Below are 23,403 nucleotides of genomic sequence, written 5' to 3'. Positions count from 1 at the left end.
CTGAAGATAGAAGCAAGTGTTGACGTTTCGACCCAGGTTATTGCAGGCATCAGATGGGGCCTTGCTAGAGGGTCTTCATCAGGACAGGGAGACAGGGGGGGCAATATATCTGCACAAAAATTAATAGTTTCATGTTAATTCTGGTCACAAAGATCCATGTCACTCATAAAAAGTACATTATTGTTGGTCGGGAAGGAAAGCCATACCAAAGGGACATATGAGTTAAGACCCTGGTGATATGAGGAGTATTTGTAGGGTAATGGTGGCCAAATTGTGGAAAACTGCAGGTTAAAATACGGGTATAGCACTCAAGCAGTGTCATTTACATATAAAGAAAGACACATGCCAGAAATACTACAAAATAGCTCATATCAATGAATATAGTATAAGCCAGTGATCTAAAAGGAAGATACACCCTTAGGTATATCTAAAAGGTACGTGACTAAGTTGGCGGTCAAAAAATAGTAAGCATAGGGAGCAGAAAACACCTCAAAGAAATTACCTCTATGAAGGAGCGTAGGTATAAGGTAGACAGCGAATCCGCCACGTCAGTCCGGATCCTGTAAAAAGTGAGTTGTTAGCAATTACCCGGCAATCAAGGAGGGCCTGACCCAAAGCAAACGATGATTTCAAAAGGGGTTGGGCATACCTTGAATGGAGAGTTATACCACTGGCCCTGGGGGTAGGGTGTTGAAATCTGTAATCTCACAGCGGCCACATGGAATTCTTCAATTCAATTTTTAAGAGTTTGAAAGTGACAGACTGGTAAATAGTAACATCAGTGTAATCAGATAGTCAATGGTAGTACTTTGGTAAAACCATAGTGTGTGTATATACCTGATCACGGGAAGTTCCCGGACTGTCAGGAGTAGTGAGTCTGAATGCGTGAGGGCAGTGAGGCTGGGTAGTATTCTGCAGTTATGAACCGGCCACATAGATTGCTTCAGTTCGAGTTCTAGAAAAGTTAAAGTGACAAGCTTATAAAAAGTCACCTGGATATAGCCCGCTGACAATGGGTAATATAGTCTAATCGAAGTACGCATACCTGAAACAAGGGTTGCAGGACTTTCACGGAGGTTTGATATGCGTGGTCCGAAGTTATGCCAACATCAGCAATTGCAAAAGGGCGGTATCGCTTGCTTTAATTCAATTTCTGAAAGTTTTAAAAAAGACAGACCCATGTGTGGTCACGTAAATATAGCTCGGTACGAGTATTTGGTATTTAAACCGAGTTACATTGCACATACCTGGAGGAGGAAGAAATGCGTTACTTACCTGTAACAGCAGTTATCCAGTATTGGTGTCTTTCATAGATTCACATGCCTGAATCATTCCCCGTCGTCGAGACGGGAGCCTCCGGTAAATAAAAAAGTAATGTCCTATAGACATACATAGAGAAAATAGGCCCAAGGGTCTCCCCTTAGTGGCCTTTCCTTGTCCTTATGTAAAAAGGACCAAACTCTTACAGTCAGCCAATCAGCTCCGACCTCCCTCTAGGACCTCCCTGGGAGGAGCACCAGTCCCTCAGATTTTCGTACGCACCCAACTAGGTTGGCGTAATATTGTTAGAGAGGGATGTGAGACCTTCCAGGGGAGGCGGGAGGGTTGCATGTGAATCTATGAAAGACACCAATACTGGATAACTGCTGTTACAGGTAAGTAACGCATTTCTTATCCAGTATTTGGGTGTCTTTCATAGATTCACATGCCTGAATCAGAATAGCTAGCAATCAGATATGCACCCGCGTGATGGAAATGCTCTGTAGTCACAGTAGACAATGCATGTGTCGTCATACAACATGTGGACAGCATAACAGTAACATCACAATAGCAAGGAACGTGCATACCTGGATGGCGGGATGTAGGAAGGCCCACATCACTGAAAGAGATGGCGAAGCACTGCCTGGCCCACTGCCGCATCCTTCTGAAGTTCGATATCCAGGCAGTAATGTCTGGAGAAAGTGTGCGGTGACTTCCAAGTCGCCGCTCTGCAAATGTCCAAGATTGGTACCCCAGCGAACAGTGCTGCGGACGTGGACATCGCCCTGGTGGAGTGAGCAGTAACATGCTCAGTTAAAGGCCGTCCGGCCTGGTCATGGCAGAATGCAATCGTTGATGAGATCCATATTGAGACGCTTTGTTTCGTGAGGGACAGGCCCATTCTTGGTCTGCTGTATGTCACGAACAGTTGTGAAGAGTTTCTGAAAGTCTTAGACTTATCTAGGTAGAACCTGAGACATCTTTGAGATCTAAAGAATGTAGAGCCATTCCTGCTGCGGTTGAAGGGTTCGCAAAGAGAGTTTGAAGGATTGTTGGCTCATTGAGACGAAAGTCCGAAGGCACCTTTGGAATGAATTTTGGATTCGGTCTCAGCACCATGCTAGCATTCCTGAACTGCATGTATGGTTCCTGAATGGACAGAGCTTGGAGCTCGCTCACTCTTCTGGATAGAAAACCGCCTGTAGCCCACTGACTCTTAGTGGGGATTTTTCACGAGACATACTTTGGGTCAGCTCCGTGTACTGGTTGAACGGATGTTTCATGAGCTTGGTAAGAACCACATTGAGACGCCAGGAGGTGGCAACATCCTTACTGGCGGGAAAGATCTATATAAACGTTTCAGAACTTGCTTAATCAACCCGCTTGACCAGAGCGATGGGCTCGTTTGAATTCTTTTATAACGAGATAGCACTGTTAAGTGTGCTGTAATGGATAGATAAGGCAATATTTGCACCAGTGATGTGGAGAAAAGCATATTTCTGCGGTCTACACCGCAGACACAAAGCGCTTCCCTTTCCGGGAATATGTTCACGTGCTATCCGCACTTGCTCTGGCAAGAATGTCTACAGTCCTGTGGATTATTCCGATTGTGGAACTCTGAACTCAGTCTTGTGGATTATTTCGATTGTGGAACCCTGAACTCAGGGGTCAGGCTACCAACCAGAGAGACTTCAGACCCTGATGTCGAACTGCATTATCGATCATAGTAAGCAGAGATAGATACTGCCGCCGGTGGATCGGCGGCTACAGGGATAGGTGGTGGAGTTCTGTGAACCAATGTCGCCTCTGCCCAATTGGGGCTATTAAAATCAGAATACCAGGCTCCACCAACCTTGTCTTGAGGACAATGGGAGCATCGGGAATGGCGGAAAGGCCTAGGCAAAGACATTGCGCCCTGCGGTTGGAGATGCATTCCCTAGCCAGTTACCGAAGTGTGGGCATTCGGCTTTCATTCACGTCGCAAGTAGATCCATTTGTGGCGTGTTTTATCTGGAGAAGATGTGGCCAATGAGTTGTTGGTCCAGCTCCCCGTTACAATGGTTTCTGCCTGCTGAACGCATCGGTGAGCCCATTGTTCGTCTTATTCTTGGTAGGCAAGCTTAAAGGCCCAGGAAGACCGTCAGCAGTTCAGGCAGATTGATATATAGTGTCTTCTCCATAGGAGACTACCTTCCGCATTTTGTGACGACGTGAGGAACCGCCGGAAGTAGGAGTGACAAGCCTTGAGATAGTTTTTGAGAGGATATTCCTCATTGTAGGACTCCGGCCATGTGAGGATTCCCTTTTATGTGGCAAGAAGACCCTGTAGATTGTAACCACTGCCTCGATAGCGCCTCTTGTAGAGGTCTTGTTCGTAGTTGAGAGCGAGGAATCAGGAGGATACACTATCACTCTCTGATATGAAAACCTTTGCTGACCGTGTGGCCAGGGTTATACCTAGGAAACCGATGTACCTAGTAAACTGATGTAGTGAGAAGGTCTCAGGACCGATTTTTCCTGATTGAGGATGAGATCCAAGCATCGAAAACTGAAAGCAGGCGTTGGGAGACCTGGACACGTCTTTTAAGGATGAAGCCTTGAGCAGGCAGTCCTTCAGAACCGAAAGACTTGGTGTCCTAGTTATGTCGCTCCCAGGGAACTGTATTTCGTGAATATGTGTGGTGCAGACTTGAGCTCGAAAGACAGAACGCGAAACCGTAAATGTCTGCCCACTACTGCAAATCGTAAGTACTTTGAGCGATTCCTGTGAAGTGGGATATGGAAGTAAACGTCTTGTTTGCTGGACCTCATGGGTTACCATGCGAAACAACTGCCTCATTTAGGAGGGTGTTGAAGTCTCTGAAGCCCAATGTTGGTTTCCTCCTCTTATCTTTTTTCTGGATATAAAAAGGAAGCGGGAACAAAAAAAAAACAACCTTTTCCCTTATGAGGAGGAGGTACTCTCGCTATAGCTCCTTTGAGGAGGAGGAACTCTCGCTATAGCTCCATTCTACAGCATAATCCAGACGTAGATGCAGCTGTATATGTTGATATCTCTGCTGCCCGTTCCATGAGAAGACAATTTCTCAGAGGATGGGAGCTTGTTTTGCTATTGTCGGCGACTGAAGGCATTGTGGTCTACTCTGGCCTGAAGAGCAGGAAGATTGGAATTGATAATTCCTTTGAGGGAAGACCTTCTTCTTCCTCCATTTGTACTAAAGGACAGGTCCATATACTGAGGAGTGTCCAAAGCTCTCGCATTGTCTGTTTCGTTAACTTTTCGCGCCAATAGTGACTGGCCCTCATCTGGCCTGTCCACAAACATTGTTTGCACCTCAGGACGGAAAGGGCCCTCCTTGGATCCGCAAGACTGCTGGTCCAGCCACTTGCGGAACCCTGTCATAGCGATATTCCTCGTGTAGTGTATGGTTTAACGCCAATGCACCGCCTCTAGCGGAATCCACCTAACTTCCTCTTCGGATGAGTCTGGTAATTCCGGCTGGTATTCGGAATTCCGGCTGGTATGGGGCCAGTGTGCCCACAATTTTTCCATGCTAGCGTACCAAGAGCGCTAGAACGTTCACAGAGGAAAACCTGTTCGTCAGGTTGTCCACTCTTAGACCCTCCTTATCAGGAGGAGGTGACAACGGGGCCGAAGGATCCCCGGAGTTTTTCTAGGGCGCCTGTGGCACTACGGAGTCCGGCTTAGAAAGTTCCTGTCAAGCACGCCGGTGCTGTATCTGGCGCCTTATACTTCTTCTCCAACGGAGGGATCACCAGTGATACAGAGGAGGGGCACTACCGGACCCATACCACTTCTGACTATAGGTAATGGATAACCCGTATTGACCTTACTGCCTTCTTGTAGGGTTCTTTGAAGACGTACCAGAAGCAGGCCTGTTCTTGAGAGGTCATGGAGATCGTAAAACGTTGAGCAGCTCTCCGTACCACCTTAGAAGAGATTCCAGAAGTGGTGGAGTTCCTTCTTCGTCGATGAATTCGTCGACGAGGTTGCCGTCGTAGACTATGCCATCGTAGACGCGCAGTCATAGATGACCATACCCTCTTAAAAGAGATTACAGACTTGGTGGATTTCCTCCTTCGTTGACGAGTTCGTCGACAAGATCTCCGTCAGAGAGTATGCCGTCACAGACGAGCAGTCATAGATGAGGCCGTCGTAGACTACTCGTAGACAAGGCCGTCGACGCCGTCGTAGACTAGCCTTCGTAGCTGAGTCTGTCGTAGATGAGGTCATCATAGACTAGACCATCCTAGACGAGGCCATCGTAGACGAGTCCCTCGTAGACTAGGCCATCGTAGACGAGGCCCACGTAGACGAGGCCCGCGTAGATGAGGCCATCTTAGGCTAGGCCATCTTAGAGAAGGCCCTGGTCGACCAGACAGGCTGTCCTAGACGATGTCGTCGATGACTATGCCGCCGTAGACGAGTCCTCGAAGATGAGCCTACGTAGATGAGGCTATCGTCGATACCGTAGACAGGGCGTCGCAGGCGAGCAGTCGACTCCTTAGACTAGCCCTCGTAGACGAGGCCGTCATAGACTAGGCCGTCGTAGACTAGGAAATTGTAGACTAGGCCATCGAGCACTAGGCCTTCGTAGACGACTAGGCCATCGATCATTAGGCCTCCATGGAGTAGGCCAGTAGACTAGGCCATCGTAGACTATAGATTAGGCCATTGTAGACTAGGTCCTCGTAGACTAGGCCCTGTAGACGCTATAGATAGGCCGCCGTAGACAGGCTGTCAGACGCGCCCACAAAAATGCGCCTTTGTAGATGAGGCCATCATCGTAGGTGAGGCCATCATCGAACCGTAGACAGGCCGTAGACATGCCGAGTAGTCTTCGTAGATGAAACCATCATTGATACTGTAGACAGGCCTTCGTTCCGAGAGGCTGTCGTCGATGGTTGCGTCGCCGACGTCAAAGGTTGCGTCGCCGACGTCGATGGTCTCGTCGTCGACGGACTCGTCGTCGACGGCGACGGTCTTGACGTCGACGGTCTCGACGTCGACGGTCTCGTCGTCGACGGTTTCGCCGTCGTCGACGGTCCTCGTCGACGGCGACGGTCTTGACGTCGACGGTCTCGACGTCGACGGTCTCTTCGTCGACGGTTTCGCCGTCGTCGACGGTCCTCGTCGTCGTCGACGGTCTTTGCCGTCGACGGTCTTTGCCGTCGACGGTCCTCACAGTCGTCGACGGTCTTCGCCGTCGTCGACGGTCCTCGTCGTCGACGGTCCTAGTCGTCGTCGACGGTCCTCGCCGTCGTCGACGTCGACGGTGTCGAAGTCGACGTCCATGGTGTCGTCGACGGTCTCGTCGTTGACGTCGATGTCCTAGTCGTCGACGCTCTCGACGCTCCAATCGTCGACGGTGTCGCCGTCGACGTCTATGGTCTCGTCGTCGACGTCATCGTCGAAGCTGTCATCGACGCTCTCATTGTAATGATGATGGTTTTGACATCGATGGCTTCTTAGGCTGTACCTCTAGGAGGTATAGACGACGCCTTTCTGAACGAACCTATGACCAGAGGAGGGGATATAGACGGCTCATACGTCGTCTATTTTGTCCGATATTTCTCCAAAGCAAGTCCTTTACTCTCCTTTCCCACAGAGTGGGGAGACCCTTGAAGGACTGCGCCCGGAAGACCCCTGAGCGGTCTTGTTTAGGGCCTTCTCAGGATGGTACCCTGAGGAATGAGTCTGAGGAGATTCTCTATTGAGGTCTCCTGGACTTTGAGGGCTGAGTCTGAGGAGATTCTCTATTGAGGTCTCCTGGACTTTGAGGGCAACACCTCATCGCAGTAACTGGAGAAAATAATAACCTCCTTTCTGGCCTTAAGCATATTAACAGCTCTGTTCACGACCCCTCAAAAGTCACTTGAAAAAGCAACATACCTTGTAGCCTTTGGTCTGAGTGCGAGGAACCGAGCAGAGCCACCTCTTGGAACAAGAAGTGCAGGCTCCAAACAGAATTCTTCCGTTCTTTCCCTTGTTAAAACCTTCTTTAAAGAAAGTATTTGAAGATAAAGATGTATTTGAAGATAATCCATAGTAGAAAAGCCAAATTAAGTGAAAAAAACACAGAATCTGAGCAGAGCTCAGAGGAGACTCCCTTAGCACAACGTGCGGTAGAAAATCTGAGGGACTGGGGCTCCTCCCAGGGAGGTCCTAGAGGGAGGTCGGAGCTGATTGGCAGACTGTAAGAGTTTGGTCCTTTTTACATAAGGACAAGGAAAGGCCACTAAGGGGAGACCCTTGGGCCTATTTTCTCTATGTATGTCTATAGGACATTACTTTTTTATTTACCGGAGGCTCCCGTCTCGACGACGGGGAATGATTCAGGCATGTGAATCTATGAAAGACACCCAAATACTGGATAAGTACAGGGGCTTCAAAAGGGAATCTGGTGTGTATGGTCCGAGTTCTAAGATGCCGTGTTGTAAATGACGCTGTATTTCTCAGCTAACTCGGTCAGAGTTCCGATCACGTGACTCGGACGAAAGTGAGAAAAGACTACCAGTGACTGTGAACATGGACAGCACCGGAAGAAAGACTGATGTAATAGGACATGGTGTTGGGACCACACTGGAGAGCACTTACATGTGGCCCAGCGAACTCAAGGATTTTGCAAAGTATTTGAAATAACATGCAGTGGCAAAATGATAATAATAGTGGTGACCAGTTCGATATTGTCAAGCTACAAAAAAGTGAAGGTCTTACAAAATATTCGAATTGGCCACACCGGCGGTGGCAAAGGGTAATATCAATGGTGACCAATTTGGTATTACTGAAATACAAAAGTCATTATATCAGTCTAAAAATCCCAAAACTGGATAATCAATGTGTTTCACCTTAAACAGGTATTGGCAACCTCAAAGTTAACGTGATACCTAACAATTATTACAGTCTGGGAAAGCAGATACAAATAAACAATATACATAGTAATGCATAGAGGAGGGATAGACCTCTCAACAATCACCAATCGGCGTACCTTTCGTACAAGATGGTAAAGGCCGAATAGATATTAATTCTAAACACATCAGATATAGTGGAGGAGGGTTTTTTTAAGCAACGGAGGAGGGTTTTTTAAGCTTTTGTCTGGATGTTGTTTGATCCTTTCTGCCCCCGTAGAAGCTACAACTGTACTATCGCTTTGGAATCTTGCACCAGTGACAGGCCATCACAGATGCACTCAATGCAAAGCATGCAACAATTCCATCCAGACAAAAGTTTTTGAATATAAAGAACATAAGATCCCGTTAAAAACACACACGAATTGCAACTCCATTAATGTCATCTACGCCATCATCTGTGAGTGCGACCTAATTTATATAGGTCAAACACAGGAGAGGGTCAAAGCAAGGATTTTGCAACATTCAAGTAGGATCAGGTGCGAGGCAGTTGGAGCCCCATTAGTGGACCATTTCAAAACTGCAAAACACTTACCAGAAAATTTCAAATGGGTTGTCTTGGAGAAAATCACAGTGGGTCCTAGAGGTGGGAGTGTATCGAATATTCTCAACATCCGGGAAGCCAAATGGATGTTTCTATTTGACTCTGTGAAATCAGGACTAAATGAACATGACAGCACTTTTGCGCAAATGGCAAATTTGAATTCATGTACCCCTGTATATATATTCATGGTGATTACATGCAGAGGAGTATGCAGCGATCAACTATATCTGATGTGTTTAGAACTAATACCTATTCGGCCTTTACCATCTTGCATGATAGGTACGCCGATTGGTAGTTGCTTAAAAAACCCTCCTCCGTTGCTTGAAAAAACCCTCCTCCACTATATCTGATGTGTTTAGAATTAATATCTATTCGGCCTTTACCATCTTGTACGAAAGGTACGCCGATTGGTGGTTGTTGAGAGGTCTATCCCTCCTCTATGCATTACTATGTATATTGTTTATTTGTATCTGCTTTCCCTGACTGTAATAATTGTTAGGTATCACGTTAACTTTGAGGTTGCCAATACCTGTTTAAGGTGAAACACATTGATTATCCAGTTTTGGGATTTTTAGACTGATATAATGACTTTTGTATTTCGGTAATACCAAATTGGTCACCATTGATATTACCCTTTGCCACCGCCGGTGTGGCCAATTCGAATATTTTGTATGACCTTCACTTTTTTGTAGCTTGACAATATCGAACTGGTCACCACTATTATTATCATTTTGCCACTGCGTGTTATTTCAAATACTTTGCAAAATCCTTGAGTTCGCTGGGCCACATGTAAGTGTTCTCCAGTGTGGTTCCAACACCATATCCTATTACATCAGTCTTTCTTCCGGTGCTGTCCATGTTCACAGTCACCGGTAGTCTTTTCTCACTTTCGTCCGAGTCACGTGATCGGAACTCTGACCGAGTTAGTTGAGAAATACAGCGTCATTTACAACACGGCCTCTTAGAACTCGGACCATACACACCAGATTCCCTTTTGAAGCCCCTGTACTTCCTCCTCCAGGTATGTGCATTGTAACTCGGTTTAAATACCAAATACTCGTACCGAGCTATATTTACGTGACCACACATGGGTCTGTCTTTTTTAAAACTTTCAGAAATTGAATTAAAGCAAGCGATACCGCCCTTTTGCAATTGCTGATGTTGGCATAACTTCGGACCACGCATATCAAACCTCCGTGAAAGTCCTGCAACCCTTGTTTCAGGTATGCGTACTTCAATTTGACTATATTACCCATTGTCAGCGGGCTATATCCAGGTGACTTTTTATAAGCTTGTCACTTTAACTTTTCTAGAACTCGAACTGAAGCAATCTATGTGGCCGGTTCATAACTGCAGAATACTACCCAGCCTCACTGCCCTCACGCATTCGGACTCACTACTCCTGACAGTCCGGGAACTTCCCGTGATCAGGTATACACACACTATGGTTTTACCAAAGTACTACCATTGACTATCTGATTACACTGATGTGACTATTTACCAGTCTGTCACTTTCAAACTCTTAGAAATTGAATTGAAGAATTCCATGCGGCCGCTGTGAGATTACAGATTTCAACACCCTACCCCCAGGGCCAGTGGTATAACTCTCCATTCAAGGTAGGCCCAACCCCTTTTGAAATCATCGTTTGCTTTGGGTCAGGCAATCCTTGATTGCCGGGTAATTGCTTACAACTCACTTTTTACAGGATACGGACTTACGTGGCGGATTCGCTGTCTACCTTATACCTACGCTCCTTCATAGAGGTAATTTCTTTGAGGTGTTTTCTGCTCCCTATGCTTACTATTTTTCTGACTGCCAACTTAGTCACGTACCTTTTAGATATACCTAAGGGTGTATCTTCCTTTTAGATCACTGGCTTATACTACATTCATTGATATGAGCTATTTTGTAGTATTTCTGTCATGTGTCTTTCTTTATATGTAAATGACACTGCTTGAGTGCTATACCCGTATTTTAACCTGCAGTTTTCCACAATTTGGCCACCATCACCCTACAAATACTCCTCATATCACCAGGGTCTTAACTCATATGTCCCTTTGGTATGGCTTTCCTTCTCGACCAACAATAATGTACTTTTTATGAGTGACATGGATCTTTGTGACCAGAATTAACATGAAACTATTAATTTTTGTGCAGATATATTGCCCCCCCCTGTCTCCCTGTCCTGATGAAGACCCTCTAGCAAGGCCCCATCTGATGCCTGCAATAACCTGGGTCGAAACATCAACACTTTCTTCTATCTTCAGCCTATTCTCCCCATTTATCATTTATGGATTTGTTTTGTTAGGCATAAGTTTATTACATTAATTTATGATTTGTGATTATTATATTTTTTGTTAATTAAACATTAATAAAATTCTATTGAGGTCAAACCGACCACTGTTTTGGCACTTGTAGAGTTTCCTCACTTTCCTCATCACTCACATTCCCCCCCCCTCTCCCCCTCCCCTTAGGGGCACTACTCAATATCAATAATTTTTATGTACTGTGTTTTATTGAACAATTTGTGTACACGTTGTGATTAAAAACAATGTTGTGACTTTCTCTTTGAATCCAGTGTAGACATTGCTTTATTTTAGTTCTACTAGTGAGGGGGGCTCCAGGGAGAGCGAGCCCCCCCATCCGCCTGCAGCTCGCCGCAAGGGCCCGAGGGGGCCAAAGAGTGAGGTAACACCCCGGGTGAGGGGGCGGTGGGGGCCGCCCCTCCCCTTTGGGGAGACTGTTGTTGGGCCCCGTTGGCCCCATTGGCCCCCATTGTGCCCGCAGGGCTTCGTGGACTGGGCGAGAGCTCTTAGTAAGCATTAGTGACTGCACAATTAGCGAAGTTAACCCCTGACTAGGGGGATGGTTAGGTTAATGCTGATGTCATGCAAATCCAATGGAATACCGATTGCAACTGTTTATATGATGAAATGATAACTGAGTTCGTCCTGGGTGCAGTATTTGCTTAGGCCTCTATGGCGAAATGTTGCCTGTTCTTCCTGCACCACTTCTGCCTACTGACATGTTGGAGGAATGCCTACAGTTATCTCATGAAAGGTTCACTTTGCTCCTCTAATGAAATGTTAATTGAGTTAATGCTGCATTGATTAAGGGATTACAGTGAATGCTTTGCCAGCCCTGCATTTGATTTAGATAAAAGTACATTGATTTACCAAGACAAGCTGGTGTGGTGTCAATTATTGTGTGCGCTTCCTGTCTCAGTGGGTGTGTGTGCTGTATGGTCACTTTACACCTAAGCTTTCGGGTGCCTACCTGCTCGCGCCAAGCTACCCCCTGTGGAATTGGTGACCCCAGTTCTTACAGACAGGTACCATAAAAAGTCATATCAATCAAGGTGGCTTGAAAAGCCACTGAAAAACCCTAAGGTGCGTTAACAGGCACATCAACGCAGTGCCACTGAAGAGGCCTTAGCCCGACTTACAGAGTCAATGGGACCCATACCACAGAGAATTAGTTTAGGTTCTTGTTGCCCAACCCGTATTAATGGAACAAGATCATTCTGGGTTTCATCCAGAAGGGAGGGCAGCAGCCGTGCCAATGAGTCCCACAATGTATTGGAGAAGCGTATGAGGACGCAAGAAGTATTACGGGATCGCAGGGCGGAACTGGAAGAGGAGAAAATATGTCTGCCTCAAATGTCTAATCTTCTGGCCTCTCTTTCTGGTGGGATAGTAGGAAAAGAGTCGTTATTTTGGACATACATAGCAGCCTGTACCACAAAACTATGATGAGAAGGATGTCTGAGGAGACATACTGGATCTCCAGAGTCCAGCAGTGTCTGTGTGAAATAGAGAGATCCACAGGGGTCCCGGTATCGAGTTTAGCCCAAGCCCCCAACAAATGGTCAAATACAGCCTCACTGTAAGGAAGCACCGCTCTAGCCTTGTTTTGCCCTAATGTGGGGTGCCAAGTAAGGGATCAGTCATAATTTCCACAGAAGAACGTTTCACATTTAAAACGACAGACACTCGTCTGAGCATAATGCTAGAGAGCAGCTCACCTCCATAACCAGACCAGGAGGGGACAGGAGGCTTGAGGCTGGGGAAGACTTCAAACCATTAGCTTCACCCACCTCAATCAAAGAGCTTGTTTCCATAGGAAGTTTGGTTGTATCAAAGATGGGATGGTGAAACTTCAAATCCCCTCCATCAACTCCATAATCGTGTTCCTCAGAAGGAAAAACAGGAGGGGCCCCACTCCTGTTTTTCCTTCTGAGGAACACAATTACAGAGAGCTGAGGAAAGGTGACTGAGACAGGCAGGTCCACCGGCAACGCATCCGACGACGCCCGGTGCTGAAGAGGTGATGTCTCGGTGCTGAAGAGGGGACGTCTCAGCATGGGAGAGGGGACATGTTTACCTAGGTCGATGTGCATATTAATATTTACAGAGAGAATTCTGAAACTTGGGGTCATATATAGTAAGGCTCCTAGAGAGTCACAGAGATATAGTTTATTTGGCGTCATACCTCTCATACCCGAAAAAGAATTTAAAGAGTGTAATTTACTTTCTGGAAGGTCAGCTGGCAGGAGGTAGGGGGATGTTGGCTGGCCAGCCGCCACTGGCCACCATATTTAAAGTTTACTGCTGGCCAGGCCGAATGTTTAGCTAAAACTCCTCCCACTTTCAGGGTAAGACACTGTAGCATAAAACTAAAATAATAACAGCAGATAAGCCATGACATGACAGGTTGGCAAACTGTCATAGCTATTTTTTCATTTCCAAACACAAGCTCCTGAAGGGAAAGTTTGGATTTGCAAATTAAACAAGCATTTGCAATGCAATAGGTCTCGCATTATGAAAGTTTGAGCTATTGGTCTTGTAAATGACAATTTTTTTATTTATGTGTTGATTTTGAAAATAGCTAAATTAATAGCTTTGTCATTTTCAATGCCAATAGTTATAACTTTCGCACATGTGACGACTATAGCATTTGTAATGCAACATGTTTTGTATTTACGTGACTTAGATGTATTGATATTACAAATAGCAACGGCTTTTAATTTTTTTAAATAATTAAGTGATTGTAATTTATATTGGCAATAGCTTAAACTTTTGTAAATAACGTTTGTGAAGATTATGTTCAGTGTATTTGATTGTGATGAAAATCCAAGAACAGAAGTGAAATAACATCTTTTTGTGACATTTATAATAAAGCTTGAAACATTGAGAGAACATAATTGAACCAGTTGTTGTTGAATGGTTGCACAGATTGATGCTGTGATGTCGCGGAGTGATGTTGTGATGGCACGGAGTGATGTTGTGGTGGCGCTGAGTGATGTTGTGGTGGCGCTGAGTGATGCTGTGGTGGCGCTGAGTGATGCTGTGGTGGTGCTGAGTGATGCTGGTATTGCGCTGAGTGATGTTGTGGTGGCACTGAGTGATGTTGTGGTGGCGCTGAGTGATGCTGTGGTGGTGCTGAGTGATGCTGGGATTGCGCTGAGTGATGTTGTGGTGGCGCTGAGTGATGTTGTGGTGGCGCTGAGTGATGTTGTGGTGGCGCTGAGTGATGCTGTGGTGGTGCTGAGTGATGCTGGGATTGCGCTGAGTGATGTTGTGGTGGCGCTGAGTGATGTTGTGGTGGCGCTGAGTGATGCTGTGGTGGCGCTGAGTGATGTTGTGGTGGCGCTGAGTGACGCTGTGGTGGTGCTGAGTGATCCTGTGGTGGTGCTGAGTGATGCTGTGGTGGTGCTGAGTGATGCTGTGGTGGTGCTGAGTGATGCTGTGGTGGTGCTGAGTGATGCTGTGGTGGTGCTGAGTGATGCTGTGGTGGTGCTGCTGAGTTCTCTCTGCAACTGCACTCTGCAACTGCACTCTGAATCTGCACTCTGAATCTGCACTCTGAATGTGAAATCTGCACTCTGACTCTGCACTCTGAATCTGCACTCTGCACTCTGCACTCTGACTCTGCACTCTGAATCTGCACTCTGCACTCTGACTCTGCACTCTGAATCTGCACTCTGAATCTGCACTCTGAATCTGCACTCTGCACTCTGAATCTGCACTCTGAATCTGCACTCTGAATCTGCACTCTGAATCTGCAGTCTGCACTCTGCACTCTGAAACTGCACTCTGAATCTGCACTCTGAATCTGCACTCTGAATTTGCACTCTGAATCTGCACTCTGCACTCACAGTCTGCACTCTGCACTCACAATCTGCACTCTGCACTCACAATCTGCACTCTGCACTCTAAATCTGCACTCTGCACTCTAACTCTGCCCTCTGAATCTGCACCCTGAATCTGCACTCTGCACTCTGCCCTCTGAATCTGCACTCTGAATCTGCACTCTGCACTCACAATCTGCACTCACAATCTGCACTCACAATCTGCACTCACAATCTGCACTCTGCACTCTGAATCTGCACTCACAATCTGCACTCTGCATTCACAATCTGCACTCTGAATCTGCACTCTGAATCTGCACTCACAATCTGCACTCACAATCTGCACTCTGCACTCGCAATCTGCACTCGCAATCTGCACTCTGCACTCGCAATCTGCACTCTGCACCCGCAATCTGCACTCTGCACCCGCAATCTGCACTCTGCACCCGCAATCTGCACTCTGCACCCACAAACTGCACTCTGAATCTGCACTCACAATCTGCACTCTTCACTCTGCACTCACAATCTGCACTCTGCACTCACAATCTGCACTCTGCACCCACAATATGCACTCTGCACCCACAATATGCACTCTGCACCCACAATCTGCACCCACAATCTGCACTCTGAATCTGCACTCACAATCTGCACTCTGAATCTGCACTCTGAATCTGCACTCTGAATCTGCACCTACAATCTGCACTCTGAATCTGCACTCTGAATCTGCACCCACAATCTGCACTCTGAATCTGCACTCACAATCTGCACCCACAATCTGCACCCACAGTCTGCACCCACAATCTGCACTCTGCACCCACAATCTGTACTCTGCACCCACAATCTGCACCCACAATCTGCACCCACAATCTGCACTCTGAATCTGCACCCACAATCTGCACTCTGAATCTGCACCCACAATCTGCACTCTGAATCTGCACCCACAATCTGCACTCTGAAACTGCACTCTGAATCTGCACCCACAATATGCACTCTGAATCTGCACCCACAATCTGCACTCTGAATCTGCACTCACAATCTGCACTCTGAATCTGCACCCACAATCTGCACTCTGAATCTGCACTCTGAATCTGCACCCACAATCTGCACTCTGAATCTGCACTCTGAATCTGCACTCTGAATCTGCACCCACAATCTGCACCCACAATCTGCACCCACAATCTGCACTCTGAATCTGCACCCACAATCTGCACCCACAATCTGCACTCTGAATCTGCACCCACAATCTGCACTCTGAATCTGCACCCACAATCTGCACTCTGAATCTGCACTCTGAATCTGCACTCTGAATCTGCACTCTGCACTCTGAATCTGCACTCTGCACTCTGAATCTGCACTCTGAATCTGCACTCTGAATCTGCACTCTGCACTTTGAATCTGCACTCTGAATCTGCACTCTGAATCTGCACTCTGCACTCTGAATCTGCACTCTGAAACTGCACTCTGAATCTGCACTCTGAATCTGCACTCTGAATCTGCACTCTGAATCTGCACTCTGAAACTGCACTCTCAATCTGCACTCTGAATCTGCACTCTGAATCTGCACTCTGAATCTGCACTCTGAATCTGCACTCTGAATCTGCCCTCTGAATCTGCACTCTGAATCTGCACCCACAATCTGCACCCACAATCTGCACTCTGAATCTGCACTCTGAATCTGCACCCACAAGACACAGACACAGACAGGGAGGCTTGAAAGCTGGATGATTGAATTCATGGCTGGTTGTGTCAATAAATGCTTGGGTACGGTAGATTGATGTACTGAAATGTGTTCCCCTTAATGCTCCAAAGAGACTTGAGTTAACACTCTGTTAACTACAGGGGCCCACAGAAACGCTTGCCTCACACTGCAACTTTCTTCAGTTTTGCACACGAGACAATCACATCAATGGCTGTCCCTAATATGGCCACTGTGAAGAGATGCGCTCCTTTTCCTTTTATATTTTTCACCAATTACATAAAGAAATGTCACGTGCATATAAAAGGCATAATTACTCCTGGACTTCTCGCAAAGAACCAGCTAGAAAACCTACATTTGTGCATTCTAAGGAGGTCACCCTTTGCCCTGTTAAAAAATGAGAAGTGCAGGCTCAATACAAGCAGACCTAAATACTACATTTACATCTTAGTGATATATGATTAATACTAGCTTTGGGAATTTCATGCCAATGCTCTAAATCATGCAATTTCCGGACACCGAGGCAGCAGACATTTTGAATTAGGAGATCCCAAAACAACAAATGGAATGCACGCTGCGGTCCACAGAACGTTATGTAATTGCTTTGTGTATTATGCATACAAAAAAAGTTACGCATATTGAAAAATCGCTTAAAAATCTCACACGCATAAAACATATTCATGAACGCCACCGAAAGAATCATTACCATGAGGTAGCACAAGAAATTTTAAAAGAAAAGAAACAATAAAATCGGTGAGCATTACTAAAATATTGTCCCATTGCCTTACCACTCACGTCTGATTAGCATAAACAATATACTTCATACGTGAGAAAAGAGATTAAATAGCATTTACACGATTCTATTTAGACTTTATATTATAGTACATACCATATACGTCATTCTGTTTTTAAATACAGAAATGAGAGAGTGCTAGTTTAGTGTGCCCTAGTGGGCCAGATAGGGGAGGGAGGGCCACAAGAAGCAGAGCGATAAGCAAAAGAATGACAGGGTGGGAACGGGCGGGAAGAGGAAGGGAAGGCCTGGAAAAGAAAGTTAGAAATCTCACGTGACTGCTCAATGACGCCCCGTAGCCCCCCTTGGGATTTCGGCAGTGTTCTCTTCACGCGCTCAGAATTCATGGCTCGCGCACATCTCATGACGTGCAGCCAGCTGCCCTCGCGCTACACACTGTGTGACCGCAGCTGGCCTGCAAACAAGGGGGCCCTTTAGTTCTAGCACTGAGGTACAGGCGCGGCCCCTCCAGTTCTCACTACATCTTAAACACAAGTACTAAAAACAAGTGACGTCAGGCGGGCGCACGCACTTCTGCGCAGGCGCAGAGTGTTCTTGGCCGCGTCTCCGGCTCCGACAAGTGACGTCAGGCGGGCGCACGCACTTCTGCGCAGGCGCAGAGTGTTCTTGGCCGCGTCTCTGGCTCCGCCTGCTAATGGCGTACAAGAGGTGATGGACGGCACTGGAGTACCTGGCCGTTCCTTGCCGCGTCGCCCCCGCCCGCCGTAGCAGCACTGGAGCCCCTGGCCGCATCGCACCCGCCCATCCACTGGGAGCCAGGCAGAAGGAGCCCGCAAGAAAAGAGCCTGGTGAGGTAAGGGGGGGGGTGTGTGTATGCAGTGTGTGTGCGCGTGGGTCTGCGTGTGTGTATGCAGTGTGTGTGTGTGTGTGCGCGTGGGTCTGCGTGTGTGTATGCAGTGTGTGTGTGCCTGTGTATGCCTGTGTATGTGCGCATGCGTGAGTGTGGAGTGTGTTTGCGCAAGGGAATGTGGCACAAGAGGGGCACGGCGCCGTGCGCGCTCACGAGGTCAAATCTGAGCAAATCTGCACTCGTGCACCCTCTTGTGTCCACATTCCCAGAAACGGGTGACAATAGATGTCTTCGCTGACTAAGCAATGCTTCGCATTGCTTACGTCTAGCTCGACCTAAAAAGCACTGTGCTGATACATTAAATGTTTTCTTTTAGTGCATGAGGTAAGTGTGATTGGCATAAGGGTACTGGACAGGTAAAAAGCTGACAGGCTTCACATTGCAAGGCCTTCCATAAATAGGGTGAGGATACTGGCACCATGTCACCGGCTGTCCAGCAGTGGAAAGGCTTTTCCGGATGGTGGACCCGAAACCGCAAACTCTTGCGCCCTAAATGACACTGAGGGGAGCGCAGGAGAATATCTCATTTTGAAAGCCTCCCTATTAGCAGCCAATTCTAAATAAAGTTTAGGTCAGCTGGAGACGTGGTATTTCTGCATTGTCAGGAGAGGAATTTTAAAACTGATACCTGTGTATTCAATTCTGTCCCTCCCATCTTCCAAATCTGAGTAATTCACTAACTCCCCATGTCTTTCCTCACGATCAGAGTTCCCTTTTAGGAAGTCATCCCACACATTTTTCTTTCACTCAAGACTGCACCGCATCCTGATGGCTGCCTCCCAACTGCCCCTTAAATGACTTCAGTAGTGCTGCTCACCTCCAACTTTTTTAAGGGGATTAGTAGCATCTATCCCAGACGAAGACTCCAGTGAGTTAGAGTCGGTTAAGCGGAACTGCTGGAACTTCGAACTCTGCAAACAGAAAAAGGCAATTATCAATTTATGTCTGTACAGCACTTCAGGTGATATATACCTATACAATCCCTATACGCTTCATCCAAACTCCCCACACCCAAATCAATACACTCCAGCCCCAACCCCTGCACTCAGCAATAAATTATTCAGATCCAGGCGCAAACCCAGTATCTCATGCCACACACCAAATTCCTGCACTCCAGATACAAACCCTGCTCTTGAGTCTCCATCAAAATCACAAAAGCCAGGTCATTCGGACTGGGAGGTATAGTGTGAACTACCAATATATCACCCACTGTGGTGCACCGAGTATCGTTATAGCTTTGGAATGTCTTGCTTTCATCAGCTCTAATAAAAGCAGCTAAACTATTGGAAAACTTCTGAAATATTTTCTTGATCATCTGATCAAAAGAGCATTGCCTAGTGTCTTCATTGCATCGTTATCTGAAGGAGAATCTGGGAATTTTCTGTTGCCAAGGAGGGGCAGAGTTCAATTTATGGAAAGCATCGGTCACAAAAGATATTATCTAGATACTCACTATTTAAGACACACTCATGGTTCTTTGGAAATATTCTGCTTATTGAATCTGCATGGACATTTTTTACACCTAATAGGTGCACTGCACTGATTCGGTGAGTCTTGATATTAGCTACCACCGGGTTGACTGGGTTCCAAGAACAAGCCCCAATTTCTCCTTCTTTGTTTAAATAGCCCTTTGTACTGAGACGCTCCATCAGAATCAGAACTGACTTTGAATAAACTGGCAGAAGACATCACTTTAAGCGCTAATGGTCTAGGAAGTTGATGTGGCACTGAGATACATTCTGGGACTACGAGCCGTAAGAAGGTAAATTGTATACTTGAGTTCCCCACCCCAAAAGCATCGAACACATTTGTCTGTGTTGACAGTTCTTAATGTTACTAAACACCCTCTGTAGAAAATCTACCCTTTCTATGTGTTCACCCAGGATTAAACAACTATTTTTAATAGTTATTAAAATTCAATTCAATGATACAGATGGATTAATAAAAATTAAGGAAAAATAACTTCCACAAAGTTACAGTTTCCTTGCCTTGTGTTCCTGGAGACTAATGTGTATTTTCTATCAACTTCTCCAAGCCAGTAATTAGGATCTGAACAGGTGGGAGTGAAATGTGAAATGTGAAATTCCTCTCCGGAATGGAAGAGAATAGAAGGTCGACCTGAAAGGCAGGGCAGGGAAGACTCCTTTGAGCTCAGCAGAAGGGTGGGGGTTGTGAGCATCCTTTCTGACATAACAAGGTCAGATCCTGTTGGAGTCTGAAATCCTGCTTGATGGGACTGCAGGGTTTACATATAATAGTGGAGGCATACCTGAAAGGGAGTGGATAGGATGTCAAAACAATTCTTGTATATCCACTGTCTGGTCGCTTGAAAACCCTGCTTTTGTTCTACTAGACTTCTGTCTCTGGGTTTATTATGGGTAAAGTGGCTGCCCCAAACTGGAGTTTAGTGGTAGGTGTGGGAGGACACGAGGATTATCATAGCATACTTCCCACACACAGCCAACCCTCAGAGCCCAAGTTTAATGTGGCTCACGACATTCGCCATCTTAAACAAAAATGCCCAAACTGGGTAGGGTTGACCCAGAAAACTTTTACTCCATTGGACAGGGATTGCCTGGGAGTCATTCCTACCCGTGAGCTAGTGACAGGCATAAATGAGGCACCTCAAGACACCCACTTCAGAACACTCCTGGACCGGAGGAAGAACCAACTTGCTGTCTGTGACCTTAGAAGAGCCCTGAAGAACTGGAGCAATACCTTCTAGTACCTAGGACAAAAAAGTGGACTCCAGGAGTCATAAGACTGAACTCCTGTTGAAGATACAGGGATACAAGAGGCCATACCTACAACTTCCCACTTGACCATTGGCAACTGGACGTGGACTGGACTCTGCTGCTCGCCTCTGCCTGGCACCCTGTGAGTCTCTAAGTGCCTTTCCTGGAGTAACGAAGGGCTTTAGAAGTTTATTCCTATGTTAGATTAGGACTTGAAGGACTACTTAAGTCTGATAAAACAGAGATACTGATTTTTGGTAGTATGCAACCTAACTGGGGCAATCCTTGTGGCCGGCAGAGATAGGAGATCCAGCTAAACCTGCGATAAAGGCCAAGCACCTGGGAGTGTGATTGGACAACAAACTTTCGCTTACCCAGCACACTAATGCAACTGTTTCCTCCTCCCACTTCCCTATCAAGAAAGTAAGGAAGATTCTTCCATATATTCCTGTGGACACCAGAAAAACTGTAGTTACATCACTGATTCAGTCCAAACTTCATTACTGCAACGGGCTGTATCTAAACATTCAGAAGCAGTGCTTAAAAAAGCTTCAGATTGTACAAAATACAGCAGCACGGCTACTGTCCAAAACCCCGGAGTGCAAATCTGTATCCAAAGAGATTCCCAGCCTGCATTGGCTCCCTGCAGCACAACGGATACAATTCAAGGCATCGTGTCTGGCTTACAAAGCACTGAACCACACAGGCCCTGTCTTTATGCAAAACCGTCTCACCTGGTTTGAACCGACCAGACATCTTCGCTCTACAAGGGCCAAACACCTGACAGTGCCCAGAATTCTAACATCGCACTGGGTGGCCGCAGCTTTTGCTTTGGCAACTCTAAACTCTGGAACATTCTTACGAGTGAGCTCAGAAGTGCGAGCTCCCTCTCATCCTTCAGGGAAGGACAAAAAACCTGGTTGTTCCAGAACTAGACATCCGAGCAGGCTTACTAATGTCCTCAGCACCAAGACACCTCCGGGTATTCATGCCCTTTATACATCCCAGTAACATTAACATTAACAGAACAATGTCATACATACACCCCAGAATAGACTGAAAATGTGACAATTCCCTTGGTCAGTCTAACATGTAAACCACAATCAATCATGCATATCACACCGCAACCTCATGATTATATATTAAGTCAATCAGTATGAAAAGAATCTAGCAAAATTATTAACATTCAGTAAAATATGTAAAAAATATCACAACATTTTAATATCCATTAAAAAAGCATTCATATATGACATCATTAAAAAAGGAGTTGTATCAACAATGTATACAACAACCTAAAATATACATGCAACAAATAAATTCAACATTAAAAAAAGAAAGAGACAGTAACAAGTGACAGTTAAAAAGTCATCATGAAGACATTAATTCGATTGAATCTATTGTACAACATCAGCACCACGTGGGTAATTTCAGATTCAATAGTTCCTCGAATTTAAAAAAAACAAGGCGTCGACGCGTTTCGGTGTGCCATCACATTATGCACCACCTTCATCAGGACTTTTCATAATAACTGTCTCTTTAGGTAGAGTTCACATAAAAACACATATATATACGTTGAGACAAAAACATACATATCAATTATAAATATGTTCCTGTCAGAGCATGATATTACAACAACATAGAAAACCCCAATGCACTAAATAAAAAGAACAAATATCAATTATAAATTAAATTAATTGTTTTACAAAGAAATCCCACCCAGCACAAAGTGTTTCATAATTATAGTAGGGTTCTTCCATATTCACACAAGAAACATCTACTTGCATACCTATCTCGCTATTGACCAACAAGTCACCCCAAAGGTAGTAAGAGAGTCTGAAATTAAACATCCTCATAAATCGATATAGTCTGGTTGTGCTAGATAGCATGCACCACTGTCAACAAGACAACATATAGCAGGAGCAGCTAAACACACATATCTTACTAAATGGCACCCCAACAAATGGTGTACCCAAGATTGTCATATAAGCATACCTGTTAGCCAATAACTCACGTATATTCCAATAAATTTGGAAACCGCTTAATAAACAATCTGGTATCGAGGGATTTCCATATATACAAAAAAATCACTCCCGTAAGTGTTATCTAGGAGAGAAAACATAAATCTAATAGTCATCTACCAAGGAATCACTAACTGTAGCAAGATCACTTATTTTGAAGGGTTGTGGTCCAATACCTCAAAAACGCTGTATATAGAAAATATGCGTTAAGTCACTAATGGTGTCTTCCTTTAATGTGCTTTTTTCTTTTCTTGTGGCAAGATCCTTCATTAGCCAGGCTAGCTTGAATCCAATGGCACAGTGAGAAAGGGACCCACGTCTGGGCATACCCATCCCACTTAGGGCGAAAAGTGCTACGTAAACAAATGATGAACGGAATGCTGAATAAATCATACATTCACCCCCCCCCAGTCAAGAGGTCTGGG

At 45.8% G+C, this 23,403-nt stretch overlaps 1 protein-coding gene across 3 annotated transcripts in view; it reads right to left on the bottom strand.

Annotated features, from left to right (window-relative positions):
- The window catches only part of LOC144768795 (rab11 family-interacting protein 1-like), a 490,744-nt gene that overhangs the window by 252,964 nt on the left and 214,377 nt on the right, over window positions 1-23,403 (bottom strand). For all 3 annotated transcript variants that reach the window (XM_078652739.1, XM_078652737.1, XM_078652738.1), the window contains one exon: window positions 19,043-19,136. In XM_078652739.1, coding sequence (XP_078508865.1) covers window positions 19,043-19,136 — 94 coding nt within the window. The remainder of the gene's footprint in view (window positions 1-19,042; window positions 19,137-23,403) is intronic.

This window comes from Lissotriton helveticus, chromosome 7 (genome assembly GCF_964261635.1).
Source record: "Lissotriton helveticus chromosome 7, aLisHel1.1, whole genome shotgun sequence".
NCBI lineage: Eukaryota > Metazoa > Chordata > Amphibia > Caudata > Salamandridae > Lissotriton > Lissotriton helveticus.
The sequence above is the reverse complement of the archived record's forward strand: the minus strand, read 5'-3'. Positions and strand labels throughout refer to the sequence as shown.